Source organism: Pinus tabuliformis, chromosome 6 (genome assembly GCF_031772625.1).
Source record: "Pinus tabuliformis cultivar Carrire ecotype Pingquan chromosome 6, CPIR1, whole genome shotgun sequence".
In the NCBI taxonomy this organism is placed as follows: Eukaryota; Viridiplantae; Streptophyta; class Pinopsida; order Pinales; family Pinaceae; genus Pinus; species Pinus tabuliformis.
In genome coordinates, this window is record NC_142292.1 from 432,166,015 (window position 1) to 432,184,880 (window position 18,866).

Here is an 18,866-nt window from a genome sequence, read left to right on the forward strand (position 1 = left end):
TACAATTGTTATTGTTAAGTGAATGCAAGTGAGAATAGTTGTTTACGCGAAGATAATCAAGACCTGTTAATAAGATAAGTAAGATATGCGGTGTAGTTTGGGGAAGTAGTGCAGTTCGTTGCCATAAGCAGCGCAAAATCATCCCAGCCCCTGTCAGGGCTTCGTGAAAGATGATTGTGACACTTCACGAGGATACTGAAGGTTGCAACAGTGACAAAACCTGTGCAAAGGCAGGTCTAGTTGGACTAAATCGACATCACAAACATCTCAAGGTTGCGGGAACTTGGTTCCATCATCACCCCATACTGTTTCGAGTGAGACTTGAGTCCGCGCTCCATGGGCAAATGACGAAAGGGCCAGTAGTGTAGGGATTTGTTTGGCTAAATAAATATGAACTTGCGTCAGGCCCCCATAAGCCAACACATGGTTATAATTGTATGTTGGTTGGTCATATGAAGAAGATAGAAGACCCCAGATCTAGTTTCATCCATCCAGGTTGTGATTTTAGGAGTTATACAGAGATCATAATGTATGATGGCAACGATCATATCGACAGTCATCTAGTCATGGGTCCACTAGTTGTCATATGTGGACATGTCTTTTGATCATTGTACATGTCATGTTAGCTTACTTGCTAAGTATGGGTATGCCTCCCTCAACAACAAACATGTCATGATGAAATGTATTGTAACATATGAAGCTCATCGGTTGTTCTTGATCTCGACTTGTCACAAGCTAAAGCAGTTCAATCATCAATTGTCATTTTTGACTTGGCGCTTTAGGGGGAAATCTATTATAGGCCATTTTTTCACATCTGATCAATATTCCTCCTAATTGGATAAATCAACATTTTATTCCCCATTATCATCATCTTGCATAAATCCCTAAGCATGCTTCTTTCATTCCCCAAAGTTTCTACCTGAAACTGCATCATCTAAACCAATTTTAGGACCAACGCTCCCTGACCTCCTATTGTACAAAGTTCACCTACATATTTCTCCACTGTGGCCTGAATTGATCACCTACAGGTTGCTCCCCTTTGCACATGTGTTGTTTCTAGAAATTCGGGAAAAAGAGAGAAATTCTGGAAGCTTCCTCTTCCATAAGCTTCAAAAATTTGCTACAACCATTTACCTCAGATAAAACATTCAGATCCTATCCTACCCTACTTTGTCCTTTGATCCCATCCTCCCATCAAAGGTGGATCTAAAACCTTCGATTAGTAATTGAATAAGAACTCCCAACTTACCCCACTCCTCTATATATTTCTAGCCTTCCATATGCAATGGGTTGGATTTTGGAAGTGATTCTACCCTTATGCTACTGTTGTAAGAGGTTTCATTTTATGCTATTGTTGTGAGAGGTTTCTTATTGATGTGACCTGATACTTGTATCATAGCTCTACTAAATATTATAAATTTTTTAACTCAATGTTCTCTCAAGGAACTAGTTGAATTATTAATAATGTTGATTAGCGGTATTTCATGTTGTCGAAATCTATCAAATAATTATAAAATCTATAGTGTAGTGTATCATTTCTTAAGATCGATTCCTTCATCAAAATATGATTTAAGTTAAAATTTTATCATTAATTCAATCAGTGTCCCAATTATATTGACTATAAATTAATTGCAAGGTCATTATACTTAATTCCATAGTAAATTTTTATTACTAATACAATAGGTGTATAAGTTATATCAGTTATAAAATAATTGCAAAGAATGGTCGAACAATTGCAAAATATACTTAATTCGTCGAACAGTTGCAAAATATATTGAATTCTAGTAGTAATTGAGAAAGAGTTGTAGTAATAGAGTAAACTAAAGAATCTATGGTTTATGTAGAGATGAATTTTTTTATAATGTGATCAGCTCATCTCAGACCATATCATATAACAATGAAAAATTTTACACTCACATAAACTCATATAAGACCATATCATGTATCAACGAAAATTTTTACAGGGAGATCTAACAGAAATGAAGACTCACAAAGAGAGCTTGCAGATTACATTAAACATAAGAAATTTTATATAGAAACCGAGCCGAAGAATCTATAGGGATTCCACCAATTTTCATTTACTTTCTACCTAAACATGTCGACTATCACCGACTATTAACTGCCTGCCAAATAAGGAACAATGGGAGTGATTATTATTCTGAAACCTCCCCTTAATCACGACCTATAATTTAACTTGCGTGTTGGTCTCAGTCTCAACTAGTCTTACAAACATGACTCAAATATTTCATTTTGGCTTTCTTTGCTACATTATATTAGTGAAACTTTTTCTTGAACTTGTTGCTCCAAACTTTTTTCTTTTTCTTCTTACTCTAGATCATGAACACTGGATATTGGTCCTTATTACAACTAGGATGCTGCAAATTCATTTCAACGCATTCACATTCATCATTGAGAGTTTTTACATATAGTTAAATCGACATTACAATTGAGTTGTATTCTTCTTTTTTCTGTCGCTTCTTCCTGGATGCTACAAATACCTGCACACTCATAAACATTAGTGAGATTTACAAAATCATCATAATCTGTGTTATGAAACCAGCTCAAGAAAAGATAGAAAAGATAGATCAACGCCTTAGAATTCAGCCTCTTCGAGGGGGCAACCTCCTTTACATTACATAAATGAACAATTCTTGGATGATACAAATGAAAAGACCTCCTTTCTATATATAGGAGTCTAAGGGGTTATAACATTATTAGAGCCGACATAACAATAATAATGTAAGGGCATAATAATGACAATAGTGAGCTTCTATGGGGCACAATAGTAACAATATGGGCACTACATGGGTACATCAATATAATAAGTGGGTTATACTAATAACAATAAGGGGTTACACTAGTAGTATAGGGGCCTAACATGCCCCTCTCCTTCAAAAAGTGTTGTCCTCAACGCTTGAGTAGTTCTTGATGCTTCTATATAAAATTCTTGTCCTCCCATGTGGAATATTCAGCGGGTAAGTTCTTCCACTTGATGAGATACTCTGAAATTGATCGATTTCATAGCTATCGGGTTCTTGTTTCTGTGACTGCTCCAGGTTCCAATATGATTTTTCCTTCCTCTTCAATTTCTGGCAATATCGCTTGAATTGGGATCTTTTGCAACTTTTGAATAAGTGGCCATACTTCTTCGTTCTTCTTCCATTCATCCGTTGCTTCGTTTATCCAATTTGGTTGGATAATATAAATAGCACAAAACAATGCTTCCACATCCTCATCCTTGAAGCGTCTTCCCATTCGGTAAGGTCGCCATTTTTTAAGTGCATGTAGTATTGCCAACATTTCCTTCTCATAAATAGCTTGCTTGAGATGTAGCAGTAAAAATACCCAATCACTTACATCAAAACATTTTTCACTACGATGTTGATCTACCTGTTGTTTCATTTGATTTTGCACCGAAGTGGCGTTATCCTTTAAAAGTTGGAGAACTTGTTGTTGATGCTCGATATGATCTTTCTCTGCTTGAACCTTTTTCTTCTTGATATGTCCTTCTATCTTTTGAGGAGTGGTAATTTCTTCCAGTCCTTTACAAGATATGGTTGGATTCATTTCTTGATGCTCGATGTGATCTTTCACTTCTTGAACATTTTTCTTCTTGATGTGTCCTTCTATCTTGATAGTTTGAGGAGTGGTAATTTCATCCATTGAATTACAAGATATGGTTGTATTCATTTCTTCTTTCTCGATGTGATCTTTCACTTCTTGCACCTTTTTCTTCTTGATATGTCCTTCTATATTGAGAGTTTGAGGAGTGGCAATTCTTGCCAATGATTTACAAGATATGGTCTGATTCATTTCTTCTTTCTCTGGGGTGGTGTCCTGATGTATATCCTCTTCTTTTGATGTTTCTTGATCATTTTCTTCCTCCTCTTCATATTCTATGTAAAATAATTTCTTCTCAGCACACCTATGACCTTTAGTGCACTTGCTATCACAATTGTAACAAAGCCCTTTTTCTCTTTTTTCTTCCAATTGTTGTGGTGTAACCCTTGTAGGTTGTGGAAGGCTGGGAGAAACAACACTTCCATCTTTATAGTTGTGAGGGGTATGCTTCCTGGTTTCCATAATTTTTCTTTCCATTATGTCACAAAGCCCTTTTACTCTTTCCAATTGTTGTGGTGTTGCTCTAAAGAAGGTGTTTCTCTTTGTATCCTCATAATGTGCTATCATTTCCTCCGTGAAAATTGACCACGTAACAAGTTTTTTACGAGAACAAAGCCCTTTGTACCATAAAAATTGATCTGGTTCTAAATATGAAGATGCAATACATACCTTTTGTAACAGTTGTACACCATGTATATCAAAATATTGTTCCATCTGAAGTATCCAATTTACCGGATCCTTGCCATCAAACTTCCTCATCTTTCTTTTTCTTGATTTTAGGAGCTCTACCTTGAAACGACTGTAACTCTGTACTTTAGGATCTTTAAGTTCTAAAATTGTGACCTGTAGTAGCCCTCTGTGTCCTCTTTCCAATTCCACAAGTCTAATCCAAAATGGATTCTCCAAGAAAGATTTATGCACAATCTCCCGCAGTGACCTGATTATAAACTAGTTCAGTAGAGCGAACTTGTATGACGTTCCACGTGTCACTGTTTCAACCCCTGACTCTGAAAAATATATAAACAGAAACTACAGTCCGTCCTCTTTCTGTACCTTCTTACGAAATTTCAATCCGATGCTCAGAAAGAAAGTTATGACGATTTTCCCCAGGTCACCTGTTTTGAGTGTAATTCAGGATTCTGCAAAAAGACCAACTTCCTCAGATCATATCTCCGAAAATATCGCGTAAAAATCTTTTAAATTTGGACCCAAGGTTCAGCGTCAATTCTTCTCAAATGGGTTTTTTTTTGCGACTTCTGAAACATCACAGAAAAAACGTTATAGCGAAAATGCCACGATGACTTGTTTGGAGCAGCGAAACCCTAGAATCCAAAGCTCTGATACCAAATGTTATGAAACCAGCTCAAGAAAAGATAGAAAAGATAGATCAACGCCTTAGAATTCAGCCTCTTCGAGGGGGCAACCTCCTTTACATTACATAAATGAACAATTCTTGGATGATACAAATGAAAGACCTCCTTTCTATATATAGGGGTCTAAGGGGTTATAACATTATTAGAGCCGACATAACAATAATAATGTAAGGGCATAATAATGACAATAGTGGGCTTCTATGGGGCACAATAGTAACAATATGGGCACTACATGGGTACATCAATATAATAAGTGGGTTATACTAATAACAATAAGGGGTTACACTAGTAGTATAGGGGCCTAACAATCTGGATTCTTTCCAACTTTATCTTTGTCTTCCTCTGCCAAATATTTATATTCATTTTCATCTGGCTCATCCAATTGATTTTCAAGAAAAATAACGCTTCCGCTTAATAAATCATCCATAAGTTTCTTCTCATGTAGCAATTGTGGCAAACTTTGATCACTTGAAAATTTCTCATCATCATATTTAACTTTAATTTCTTCAATTCCTCCATCCATCAGTTCTCTGAGCATGATGGATTCCAGAACTTTGCTCTTATTTACAACTTCACACACCCTCAGCTCAACCACACCTTTTTCACAAGCTCAAACACATTAACAACTTCACTCGGCTCCAACTCTTAACACACACACCAAATATTCCTCTCCTCAAATCTTCCTTTCCTCATATCAATGCACAACACATGCGCAAGAGGTCTTCCTCACTCGGTCTCACAAAATTTTCACTAATCGGCTTGAGTTAGTAGCCTCACATGCATAACAATGCACAAGATTTTAAACAACACTCTCCTTTGCCACATCTTTATCTTCCTGCATATTAAATAGCTCAGGCATTTTATCTACCTTAGCATTAGCAGATCCACCCATCACTTCCATGCCAGCAACCATGGAATACCATAACAAAAATGAATACTCACAAAGAGAGCTTGCAGACTGCATTCAACATAAGAAAACTTATACATAAACCCAGCCATAGATTTTACAGGGATTCCACCGACTCTCTCTTACACTTACGAATTAATTGTTTTTTTTTTGTAAGGCTTGACATTTAATTACTGATGAAAATAAGTACAAGACGGTATAATTGGTGTTAAGGACCTCCCAACAAGTATGTCTTTCAATATCATATACACGAGTGAACATGATTTGCAATATGACACAGGATATCCAAAATTTTGGCTTGGAGCCACACAACTAACAGTGCTAACACTATGCATAACTAATCTAACTTATAAAGGACAGAAGGTCACATATAATATGACCAACGATTATACTGAAAAGAGATGATTGCACTGTGTAGCTAGACTACGAAGATACACGAGCCCCAAGCAGTGATCCTGACCACACATAGAAGGAACATTCACAACACCCCCGGAGCCTTAATGCCGATGCTGCCCCAACAACAATTGATGAGAAATGTCCACAAATTTCCATCTCATCACCATGGTTTCACCTTTCCTTTTAGCTAGTTGATGACCCATAACATCCTGCTGTCAAACTTAGCCATGTTTTGAACAACTCAAAGGTACCCAGAGATACTCCCCCTAAGAAACACTCCAGGTTGACGAGCCAGCATGTTGGGATTACCCAACCACACTCTAAAATGTGAAGCCAACCTGCAAACACTATAGACCATGCCCTTGATTAAGCCATAACAAAGAGAATTGATAGGACATATAACAACCATGAACTAGTCTCCTCCACAATTGAGCTTAGAGATGATGCTTAATCACTGTGAATGCAGCCCAGTGTGATAATTCCACTGAGAGGGCAGACGCCCTGGGTCTACAAGGCGAGTTGGAGGGCTGAGGTGGAGCCCCTGCTCATCCATAAGAATTCTCTAGGTTGCGAATTGCCCCATTTCTAGTGTATAGCAAGCCCTAATCTCCATGCGAATGAAAAAAGGAGAATTTCGCATGAAGATGTTGTCCCTAACTACAAGTGAATTGCTAATATGAGCGTTATTGCACTGAACAAACACCATAACTGAAGATGCAACCTAAAACACAATATTATTCTCCATGAATTCGGAAGGACGTATGTATTCCTCACAACAATGCATTAAACCCGCTCAAGTATCCCATAGGTGGAATGATCTTGTAATTATGAAGCTCCATAAGAAACAAGCTCAGAGGTATTGCCTTGCATCTGCAATGGATGCTCTATCCATGATAGGATTTATGGGAGTGTATCGCTGAACCTGTGTTGGCATATGTCCCCCCAAGTGTAGAGCCCAACCACCGTTGGCAGTGATATCAATTTTATAACCCGACATTTACACTCGCGTGTTGAATGAATTGAAAATGAATTAAATTGAAACATTTAGACTTTAATACAATTTTTTATATTTTCTTAGAAAAATAACACAAAATATTAAAATTTCAATTTAATTGTAGAAAATATCATCCATCTAATATCTTATATCTTGATTCATGATCCAGATTATCCACAGTTTTTAGTTCATTCTGCCAACGTTTCGAACCCCAAAGGGGGTCCATCATGAGGACAAATCAGATAGAATAGAATAAGAATGAGAGATTATTGAGAGAGAAGAGAATTGCGACCTGGATGTAAATAAACAAGAACCCTAATTTTATATATAAAAGCCGACATATGATTTCTGATTATTATTTTATTTATTATTTTCCTTTATAATTTTATAAATTTTTAATTTTTAATTTATTTTTAATTTTTAATTTTATAAACATTTATTATTAGTCCAGGTTGTAATTGTTATAATCAGAACAAAAATTAAAATTTTTACCATAATTAAATTATATTAATTAAAATCATTAAATTATATTAATATAAATAATTTATTTTATATAAATTTTAATTAGTTTATATAATATAAATTAATTTATATAATTAATGTAATTAATATAATTTATTTATTTTATATAAATTATAATTAGTTTATACAATATAAATTAATTTATATAATTAATGTAATTAATATAATTTATATAATTAATATAATTTAATATAAATTAATTAATATAATCTATATAATTTAAATAAACTTTTGTATTCAAATTTTTGTGATCCATAATGAATTAAGCAAAGTCTTTCGGTATAAATTACATAAGAGAAATTTTTGGCCAACACATTTTGAACCAACAAGTGTGGTTCATCATCTAATCCTCATGATAAACCACACTTATTAGTTCGAAATATATCGGCCAAAAATTTCTCTTATAAAATTTCTACCAAAAATAATTTACTTAATCTTATATCTTATTAAACTAAAAATATTCCCTCTGCTTAAAATATCCTAACTCTTCACATTTCACCTTAATTTAATTAAAAAATCCGCCAACCATATTCCGAAACTATTAAATATTTGAATTCATATAGTCAAGTCATTAAAGTTGACACGACAAATGAGAAACATTAGAATTTGGAGTTGTCTATAATGCGACTTTTTGAGATTCCGGTGACGGAATCCGGCGGAAGAAATTGAGATGAAATCATGATTTGTTGCAGTTAAAATGGTTTTTTAACTGCATATTCGGATTCAGCACCCTGAAAAACCCCTGGGATGGTTTCATTGTGCAGAAATTAGCTATCAAACTTGGATTCCAATAAATTACTGCCGGATTTTCACCGGAAAAAATCCCCGGAAAGACTTTCAAAAAGTCGCGTTAAAGACTACTCCTTAGAATTTCCACCTGCGGGTTGATTTTGGTCCATTCAAACACAATCGTAGTATGACGTTTCACTCACCACTTTCCTCATCGTCTCGTGGCGTGGGTCTCACACGTGAATCCCAAGTGCGGTGGTTTGGGTGAAACACGACAATCAATCCATCCATCCTCCATTTTATTATTCGTTGACTTTGGCGTATTCAAACATCATTGTCGTCTTTTCCACCACTTCCTCTTTTACTGACACTAATATTATATATTCATATTTACTAACGCTAATATTAAATATATTCTATGATTTAACATATATTTTAGGTGTAGATATTAAAATCATAAATGTATATTCAATATTTTTGTTTTAATTAATTTGTATTCTTTTAAAATATTATATCATTCTACTTGTAACAAATTATTATACACGAGAAAATTGATTGTAGTGTCGGTTTTAGAGTTCAGAATTGATCATGAGTTTTTTCTTTTTTTTTTTCCTTTTTCTCTCATGGACATCAATAGATTTCAAAGAGTTGTCAAGAATAGATGTAGAGGAGACAATTACTTCATTTTCTTAAGACAATTTCTTTGCCATAGATTCTGCAATATTTGTTGTTTCCTTACGACTATAAGAGTGATTTGATTCATAGAAATGTTTGTGCCCACTCATTGATGAAACCAATATTATGGGTGAGTCTCTTTCATTTGCAGTTGAAAGGTGGGCCTCCTCAGCTAAGGGATGAGATGGCTCTACGTGTGGCTGAGCTGAGTTTGAAGGTGTTGATTTGAAAATAGGGGTCTTTTGTTGATGCATGCTATCGTGCTTGTTAGCCGAAGAATCCTTAGATCCTTTTGTTTCTTTTGGATCTTGCCATCAACGACTCTTTCTTGTAGTATCCTAATGGGGATAATGCCCTTGAGAAAAGAGGGAGGCATTTTGAAAATGATCCGACAGTTGACATCTCTTGCAATGGGAAGTAGTGTTTTCATAATCCATCAATTGCGAATAAACTCTTCCCCTCCACTTGAGGATGATTTTATAGGTAGCCTATTGCTGAGATCTAGTTCAACATAGACACGAGCAAATGTTATCACAAGCCTTTCATTATCTATCTTAATGAAGTGTCTAAATAACCTTCCCACATCAAATAAGATGTTTGGGTGAGTCAAATAAATGTGAATGTTAAGAAGCCTTACCCAGATTAGAGTGGTCAGAGTCATCATGGAAAGAGGATTAAAATCAGGAAATCATGGTCTAAATGAGAGACAAGATTGACTCCAAAACTAGGTCCCCAATCAAAAACCTTTTGCAAGTCCTCTAAATTTTTGAAGTGTACCACAAAGAATCCTTTCAAACAAAAATACAAATCTGCATTTTGGGACTAGTTTTCATGCACTCATTCTCATAGTGCAGATGTCGATGGGAAAAATCTATTAAGAAAAAAGATAAGCGTTTTTCATTCATAATCTACAAATGCCAAGTAGGATACAAGATTATCCACTTCAAGAGGGAATGTCTGCTACATGATCCACAATGAATGTCGACCCTGAAAGATCTTTGGGATTCAGAGGTGACAGTCCTAACTTTAGGGGATCCTTGAAGGATTTGGATTAGGAGGAAGATGCCACAACATGGCCTTTGGCTCCACTATTTAATCTTCAAACTAGAGAAATTGAGGCATCCTTAGCTATACCGCACTTACAGAGAAATTTCAGTGCCTATAATTTCCTTCCTCCATGTAGGATCCAAACACAACTAAAGGGGATTCCCATCTGATCTTGAATTCTCATTGCAAGTGAAGAGACAAGATCTGTGGATTTGACTTACATGTAGAAGGAACCCCTTGAGATCGACCTCACAAAGATTGTAAAGATCACAAGAACTATGGAAATGGGTCGAGATCTTCTAGGTCATCCCCTAATTGATCCTTAGATGGCTTCTCAATGGCCTTCATATTGATCCTAAATGAAGATCTCATCTTCCATGCAAGTTTCCAACCCTTTAGCTCCATTAGCCCAAACTTGTCGAAAGTGCCATCAAGACCCTCTGAAATTACAGATCCCGTAAGAATCAAATCATGGTCTAGGGAAGATAGTGGAGATTTAAGATCATGAGTTTTGAAATTGGGGTTTTGAATGGAAAAAAGTCCACCTAGCCTGCTAACCCTCACAAACTCTAACAACAATTACTATGTGTGATGTCCAAAGGCTAAAACGGCTGAATTTTCTTTGTTATTTGCTAGATCTTTAAAGACATTTGGATCCTTCTTTAAATCAGGAAGGTCATCTTTCTTGTGATTGTCTGCCTTTGATTTTGGTAAAGTAAAGGCATGTACAAAGAAGTTATCATAGAATTTTCTCAAGTGGTCAAAGACTAAGGTTATGTCAAGAAAATGTATCAATATGGGCCGACCTGCCTTCATAGTGTCTGGCATAGTGATAGCTCTGGGATAGCCATTGCCAATTTCTTGAACTTTATTCTGTATTTGGGAAAGCAATCAATGCACGACACCTTATCAAGCCCATAATCTAGGTGAGAGACAAACATCCACCAAACTCATATCGAACATGCAATGATGTGTGAGAGACGAAAACATATTTCCTGCAACCAATATGGACTATCTCAAAGTTGGATTTGTTTGCCATTGCTTCCATGCTAGGGTTTTTCAATCTAGTGAGAATGTCGTAATTAATATTCCTTCATGTCCTTTGAAATACACATCCTTTTGTAATTTATGAACAATTCCTATATATTTTAATATTTAATTATATAATGACTAGTATGAAATAAAAAATAAAACATTTAGATTTTATAAAAGATATTATTATTATTTCACATATAATTGATGTAATTTTTTAATAAAATATGAAAAATATTTATAGTTAATTTAATTTAAAATAAATAAATATAAATTAATTGCACATCAGTTCATTGGTAACATGTTCGTCTTTGTCATTTTAAGTTTAATGTTAAAGTGAGATGATTTAGCAAATAAAGATAAGTCAATAACATTTATGCCATTATTTTCAATGGGTTGAGAAGCTTTCTAGAGCTTAGTATGGAGGAGATGTTGTCGCGTAATCTTACATTTAAATATAAAAATAAAATTATTATTTACGTTAACAAATCAAAAAAATAGTAATAACAAAAAAAATTTGAATAATCATAAATAAAATACTTCAATTTTCGTTTTAATTTTACATTAAGTTTAAAGAGATAAAATAATTGAAATTAAAAAAAATACTAATTTCATTTATAATTACTTTCATTTTTTATAATTCATTCATCCAAAAAAAATATCGATAATATATATATATATATATATATATATATATATATATATATATATATATATATATATAGATATATATATATATATATATATGATAACAAAAAAATTATTATTAACCATAAACAAAATATTTGAATGCCCTTATTGATAAATATAATTTATATTGTCCACGAGGCATAGAGGAGACGATGATAGGGTGGTCTATTAAGAAACTCCATGGTGTAAAGGTCATCGGTTTGAAACTCTGCCCCCCTCATAATCCTTGATGATGATTGACTATTTTTGGGAGACTTTGTGCTTTTTGTCTATGGACACGATATATTTTTTGACACTTTTCTATTAATTTTAATATATCTCTCCTCGCTAACAAATTGGGACAGAGTGAGATCAAGGGAGAAGAGAATCTATTTCAAATCCTATGTATTGTTTTGATGAATTAATAGAAGTAGTTTGATCGAAAAGACAAATGGTATTTAAGTAAATTAATTAAAAAAATCATTGTGAACTATAAATAAAATATTTCAATATCTTCTATACATATTTATAGAGAGAGAGAGAAGCCTTATTCCATTGATGTTTTCTTTCTAATTTAGACGTTTAGTATTTCCATCTATTGATGTGTTCTTTATAATTTAGACCTTTAGTATTTCCTTTGATGCTCAATATAAAAATAAAAAAAAATATTAATAAAAAAAATTCATAAAGAAATTAAAAATAAAAAAGTTTTGATGGATAAAGATTTTATAAATGTATTGCTAAAGATGAGGAATATGTGTAATTCCTTCTATTCATAAGTGTTTTCTAACGAGTTCACATGTAACATTTAAAAAATCGGAAGCGATGGCCCTCTACCAAGGAATTAAATTCCCCAAGGATTTGGGCTATAAGGAGGCAAATGTCTTTGGAGATTCCTAGGTGATTATCCAAGCCTTGGCGACCAATTCCAACTCAGCAGACCTGCAGCTTGCAAGGACAATTTCAAGGATCAAAGGTAAGGCAAAGTCCATGAAGTTGAAGTACTTCCATGTCTTAAGAACAAATAACAAAGAAGCAGACAACGAGGCAAACAAGGCAGCTCAGCTGGACGCTAGTTCCCTTCTCAAAGACAACGAAATTCTTTGGGACCCAATTCCCTAAAGTGAAATGTTTTTTTGTCTCCTTCTTCATCAGTTTGTTTGTATCTTCCACCTTGGGAAAATAGCAACAGAAAATCACTTTGTTAAATGTAATAAGAAGATCCTGTTAAGAGTAGGCAGCATAGCTCGCTGGCTGAAAAGCCATGCAGAAAATCTACCCCGTCTTTGTAACCGAATTTATGGCTTTTGGCCGCCCAGTTAATGAAAGCTCATACCCGTTTCTGTGAAAAAAAAAAAAAAATTAAAATATTAATAACAAAAAAATGTTTAATGTAAATATCTATTTTTTTATATATAGAGAGACTATGTCTATATTGTATAAAGCAAATGAAAAAAAATCATGATTAAAACTTTTTATTAGTGTGTTTCTTAAGATGAAAGAGATGTGTAGTTCTTTTCACGCTAGGCATGGAGTTGACACATGACAGATATGTAAAGAATCATCATCATCCATGTTATTGGGTACTATCAAAATCTATCGAATTGATAAATGCAAACATTTCTTCAAGTTTTTCATTTTAAAAGATGTCTGCACCTCAAAAAAGTTCAATCTCCGCGGAGTTAACATAGATCTATGTTGGTTTAGAATCATCAATAACATTACTATCTTTATGGTTTCAAGTTTCTTGTGTTATATATTATGATGAGATGACATAGTGAATATAGCCAAATTAATAATATTTATATTTATTATTATTTAAAAAAAGTTATTCTTATTATTTTTCAAATTATAAACATTTCATAAATTATTAAGAAATGATTTCATAAAATTTTATATATATATAGAGAGAGAGAGAGTATTGAAATAGTAATATTATATCATGTAAGTTTGAATATAATATTTGAGTGTATTTAAGAAATTTTCTACAGGTGAGGAGTTATTGATTTCATAGTTTGAAAAATGTTATTTTTTATAATATTTTCATTTTTTTATATCCGAGAGGAACCTAGTAAATTTCAAGGGGTTTACAATTTGTCATTCTCTCAGTAAATCTAGTCATAACCAAGGGATTTGAACTTTGGATCTCTCGACTTTCATAGATTTTACATTACTTTGATCACCACTAACAATTTTTAGTTTATTTTATAATTTTATTTAATAAAATTAATTGAGAATAATAATTTTTTTTTATTGTTTTAATTGATTTAATAATTTAATAATGGAAATAGAAAAAAATCCTTCCTTATATACATTTATATCATTTATAGCATAACTCTTATTGTGTTATTTCTTTCACTTGATTTTACTTAAATTTTCCCTTCTTTGATTTACAACAACAAATTGGTTATATTATATCAAATAATTTCATAGTAAGTTAATCATCCCTACCTTTGGATAAAAGGAGAATTGTTATGATATTATATGTATTTAAGGAGATTTTCTATGATATTATATATATATTACATATAAAGTGAGGGTATGTAATTTAGCAATCCATTTGTATTATATCAAATAATTTATGTCATAAGTTAATCATCCTTATCTTTGAATAAAAGGATAATTGTTATGATATTATATATAATACATATAAAATGAGTGTACACAATTTAGTAATCCTTTTTTTAAGATTGAGTAGTTAATATTTTTATATAATAAAGATTTGTTGGAATTTAAAATTTAAGTTGTGTAATTATTTTTAAGAGATAGAGGTTGGATTTTGGGCTAAGAAATTTACAAAAGATGATTGCATTATATTTTTGTTGTTGTCTATCCATTAAAAAAAATAAAAATTGTCTTCATTCCTCCATATTCTTAAGACATTACAACTACACACATGATAAAATCTCCCGAGGACCAGACTTAACTTACATGATAATATTCTAGGGTTCCGCCATATTTAATATCATCCACAAAGAACCAATATCAAGCTCACCACCCTTGTCACAATCTCTGGGTATGAACATAACTTCATATCTATCTATGGATACCCGACAAACCATTAAATAAAACTCGACGTTGAGCCACGAGCATGATTGATATATATAATTCATCGCAGAGCCAAAATCTTCAAAAGTGTGGGAAGTCAAAATCATCATTAACTTCAATTCACTGCTCAAGAACTGTTTAAATGTGTTCAAATAAAGACCCACCCACTCTAGCCGATGGCTAGACGAATGATTGTATTAGATTGAACATTAAGAATTGATGAGGAGATACCACTTCAAACTAATGATGTGCCACCAAGAGTGGAATTTAAAAAATTGCAGTCGAGGAGTGTTTGACAACTAAGCCACCAATCCTGTCAACTTCTGAATCCTCGCCAAGATAAGACTAAGATGTGTAACTTCAGTGCTTAATTCTAGGACCATAAATTCCATATGAGTGTTAAAGCCTTGTAGACATTTGCGTACCATTAGAGTCTTGATCTTTTCCTAGCTAGCAATAGTTCAAGTCATCCCCATAATGTTGAAAACTTGACTTGGTTGTTAGATGAAGTTTTCAGACCCTAAACAAATTGGAACACTATTTTTTCTTCGGGGATAATTAGGACCCTTTAGAGTCCCTCTTACTCTTGCCTCCCCTTAAATTGTACAATTTTCACAATAAAAATGTTTTAATGAGTTTTAAATATTAAATCTATTTATACGTGTAAGAATACAATTTAAATTATAAAAATTCACAATGTTACCCATTAATTATATTACCCAAAATTAAAACAAAAAATAATTAAAATAAACAATAATAATATGTATTTGTTGCGAAAAACACAAACATAATATATAACATTATAAATTATAAATGTTTTTATTAGATTTATTTAAATCAAAATCTTTTTATAACTAACCAATCAAATAATTTTCGTATACCAGGAGGTTCAGTTTGGATTGTGACCATATACACTTCACTTCCCCTTTTCCAATACTCATCCAATCCAATCTTTGTGCGTAGAAGAATGGAAATTTCAAGGACAAATCACAAATATATATAAAATAAAACACGGACAACAAATTCAATTGTGCACGTGACCAATCTTCTAGTAACTTTTATATCTACTTTGACACTCCATTCAAACAATTTAAAGCACATTCTATTATTTAGTGTACCACCCTTCTTCCACGGTCTATTATTAATTTCTTTTCGACCTTATTCCACGTTGGCCAATGTTGATACTATCCATCTCTTTCGTACTTCCCCGTTGATTTTGACATTGATTCCGCTCTGATTGCTCTTAAATTCTCTTGTAATTCATTTATTTCTCTGCCAAATTCACTTGTTTGTTTATCTTCTTTTGTAAGGTCTCTCGGCTTTCGCGTGCCAAAATGAGCTACTCCCTCCTCATGCTGCTCCTCTTTACCCCTATTGCCTCTGCAGCTGGCCGTGATTATCCATCCTTTAAAGACTGCGCTCCTTTTACTTGTGGAAATTCCATCATTCAATATCCCTTCGGCCCATGTGGCCCTCTAGATGCTTACTGTCCTGATGAACCTCAGTTTACGCTATCCACCCCTGACTGGGAAGGCGGAGTAGTTGGAGAGATCGCAAAATCCTCTTACTCTACTGGAACCCTTCAAATCACCACTTCTTATATCAATCCACTGGGATCATATGAAGAGGATTACACTAGCTTTTACAATTGGTTATCAGAAGGTAGATTCTTCAATCTTTCTCATGCAGACACGCTCGGAACAATTTTTAACTGTACACAACAACCACCCGACATACACTTCAATGGCTCCCTCATCAAGAGGTTGGATTGCACAGCAAGCAACAGATATTGTTTCTTTTACCCTCAGGTAGGCTTCCAAATGCCAAGTTGCGGCAACTATATTATAGTCGTTCCAACAAACAAAAGCTACAATATTAGCGCGGATAAGGATTTCGAACAACTCCACCAAAGAGGATTCCAAATTAAATGGTCTATACACGACGATTTATGTGATTCTTGCAAAGCTAGTGGGGGAAGATGTTACTCCCAATTCCCTTCTATTTTTTATGGTGGCCGGAAGAATTATAACACAATCTGCATTTGTCCTGATGATGATGTCCACTACAGTGACTGCAATGATGGTGAGAATCTTTTGTGTTTCGCTACATCCATCTATAGATATATCTATGCTGCTTTACGTTATGTTGTGTTAACTATCAACGTTACATTATCTCACTCAGCAGTTTCTTTTTTGTTTTCCATACGGATATGTTATGTTCTCTGCAAAGTTCATGGCAGGTAAATTGCTAGTCTTTAAAACCGATCCATTTTTTATGGATGCTTATTTTTCATGTTCTAATGACCATTTCAACTTTATTTCCAGCTATATTTATTGCAGTATGTGCTGTGTTTAGCATAGTAGTGGTCTGTTGCATAATGGTTCGTCGTCGAAGTTGTTGCTGTCAGAGGAGTTCCCGTGAGCAGCAGCAGAGCATTCGAGCTTTTATGGATCCTGCAGATTCGAGACCTCCCTCGGTTGAGAATTTCTTAAATTATTATTCATCACAAGCGCCTGCTAGGTATTCTTATAGACAGATTATAACTTACACAAACAATTTGGAACACAAGCTTGGCAAAGGAGGTTTCGGGACTGTTTATAGAGGAAAACTTCCCAATGGACATCTAATAGCTGTGAAGATTTTGGATGAGTCGAAACAGAGTGAGCAACAATTCATTGCAGAAGTGGCTACAGTGGGAACGACCTGCCACATTAACCTGGTGCGCCTATTGGGTTATTGTTCTCAGCGATGCAAAAGAGCTTTGGTGTATGAATTCATGGTTAATGGTTCTTTGGAGAAGTATATCCATGGACACCACATGGACGAGTTGGACTGGAAACAGTTGTTTTCCATTGCAGTTGGTACAGCTCGTGGCATTGCATACCTGCATGAAGACTGCAGAAATCGCATTCTGCACTGTGATATAAAGCCCCACAATGTTCTCCTTGATGCTAATTTTTTGCCCAGAGTTGCAGATTTTGGTCTTGCCAAAATATCGGAGAGAGAGGAAAGTCACGTCTCTGTGGCCAATAGAGGAACAATAGGCTACGCTGCTCCAGAGATGTGGTCAAGGCTGTATGGAGTTGTCACTGATAAATCTGATGTGTATAGCTATGGTATATTACTTATGGAGATGGTGGGGCGAAGGAAGAACATCGATTATAAGTATCTAGAAAGTAACTCAAGTAAATTCTTCTATGCAGAGTGGGCTTTTAAACAAGTGGAAAAGGGAGAGTTCGAAAATCTAAGAAAAGAGAACATGTCAGAGGAAGACCAAGTCATCGCCAAAAGGTTAAGTTTAGTTGGGCTCTGGTGCATACAGTTCAAGGCATCTCGTCGTCCCTCAATGAGCAAAGTTGTCCAGATGTTAGCAGGAGACGTTGACATTACCACTCCTCCATTCCCATTTCCTGTGGACACACCTTTGCAGCCATCTTCTTCTCACCAATCTTCTTCATCGAGTGCTTCGGAGATTCAAATGGTGGATCCCTCCAGTCATCAGACTGTGGATCCCTACAGTCATTCGGAGGTTCAAATGGTGCATTCATCTCGTCCCTCAATGAGGAAAGTTGTTCAAATGTTAGGAGACGTTCCTCCATTCCCATTTCCTGTTGACACACATTTGCCTTTGCAGGGATCTTCTTCTCACCAATCTTCTTCTTCATCTTAATCTTTGGACATTCAAATGACCGATCTCATCAGTACTGAGACTGCTGAAGCCTCCAGGTAATCTAATATGCTACAAAGGATAGTGGAAAAATATACCTGTATAGAGCAGTTTTCAATTGATTCTATTCAGCGTAGTGTTATTTGTACAGGGTTTTGGCTTATTCACTTGAAACAATTTAAAAAC

The 18,866-nt window shown here is 34.3% G+C and overlaps 1 protein-coding gene across 1 annotated transcript; it reads left to right on the plus strand.

Moving 5' to 3' along the window:
* The first annotated feature begins 16,347 nt into the window (after positions 1-16,347).
* On the plus strand, positions 16,348-18,683 carry LOC149259154 (uncharacterized). The gene is made up of 4 exons (XM_089453440.1): positions 16,348-16,821; positions 16,979-17,095; positions 17,195-17,252; positions 17,338-18,683. Exons 1-4 carry the CDS (start codon positions 16,348-16,350, stop codon positions 18,681-18,683), a joined length of 1,995 nt encoding a protein of 664 aa, XP_089309566.1.
* The last annotated feature ends 183 nt before the right edge of the window (positions 18,684-18,866 follow it).

Coding starts and splice junctions, on each gene's coding strand:
- LOC149259154 (XM_089453440.1), top strand. CDS start 16,348: ATGAGCTACTCCCTCCTCATGCTGCTCCTCTTTACCCCTATTGCCTCT. Junction 16,822..16,978: donor ATTGTTTCTTTTACCCTCAG/GTAGGCTTCCAA, acceptor ATTCTTGCAAAG/CTAGTGGGGGAAGATGTTAC. Junction 17,096..17,194: donor CTACAGTGACTGCAATGATG/GTGAGAATCTTT, acceptor TATCTCACTCAG/CAGTTTCTTTTTTGTTTTCC.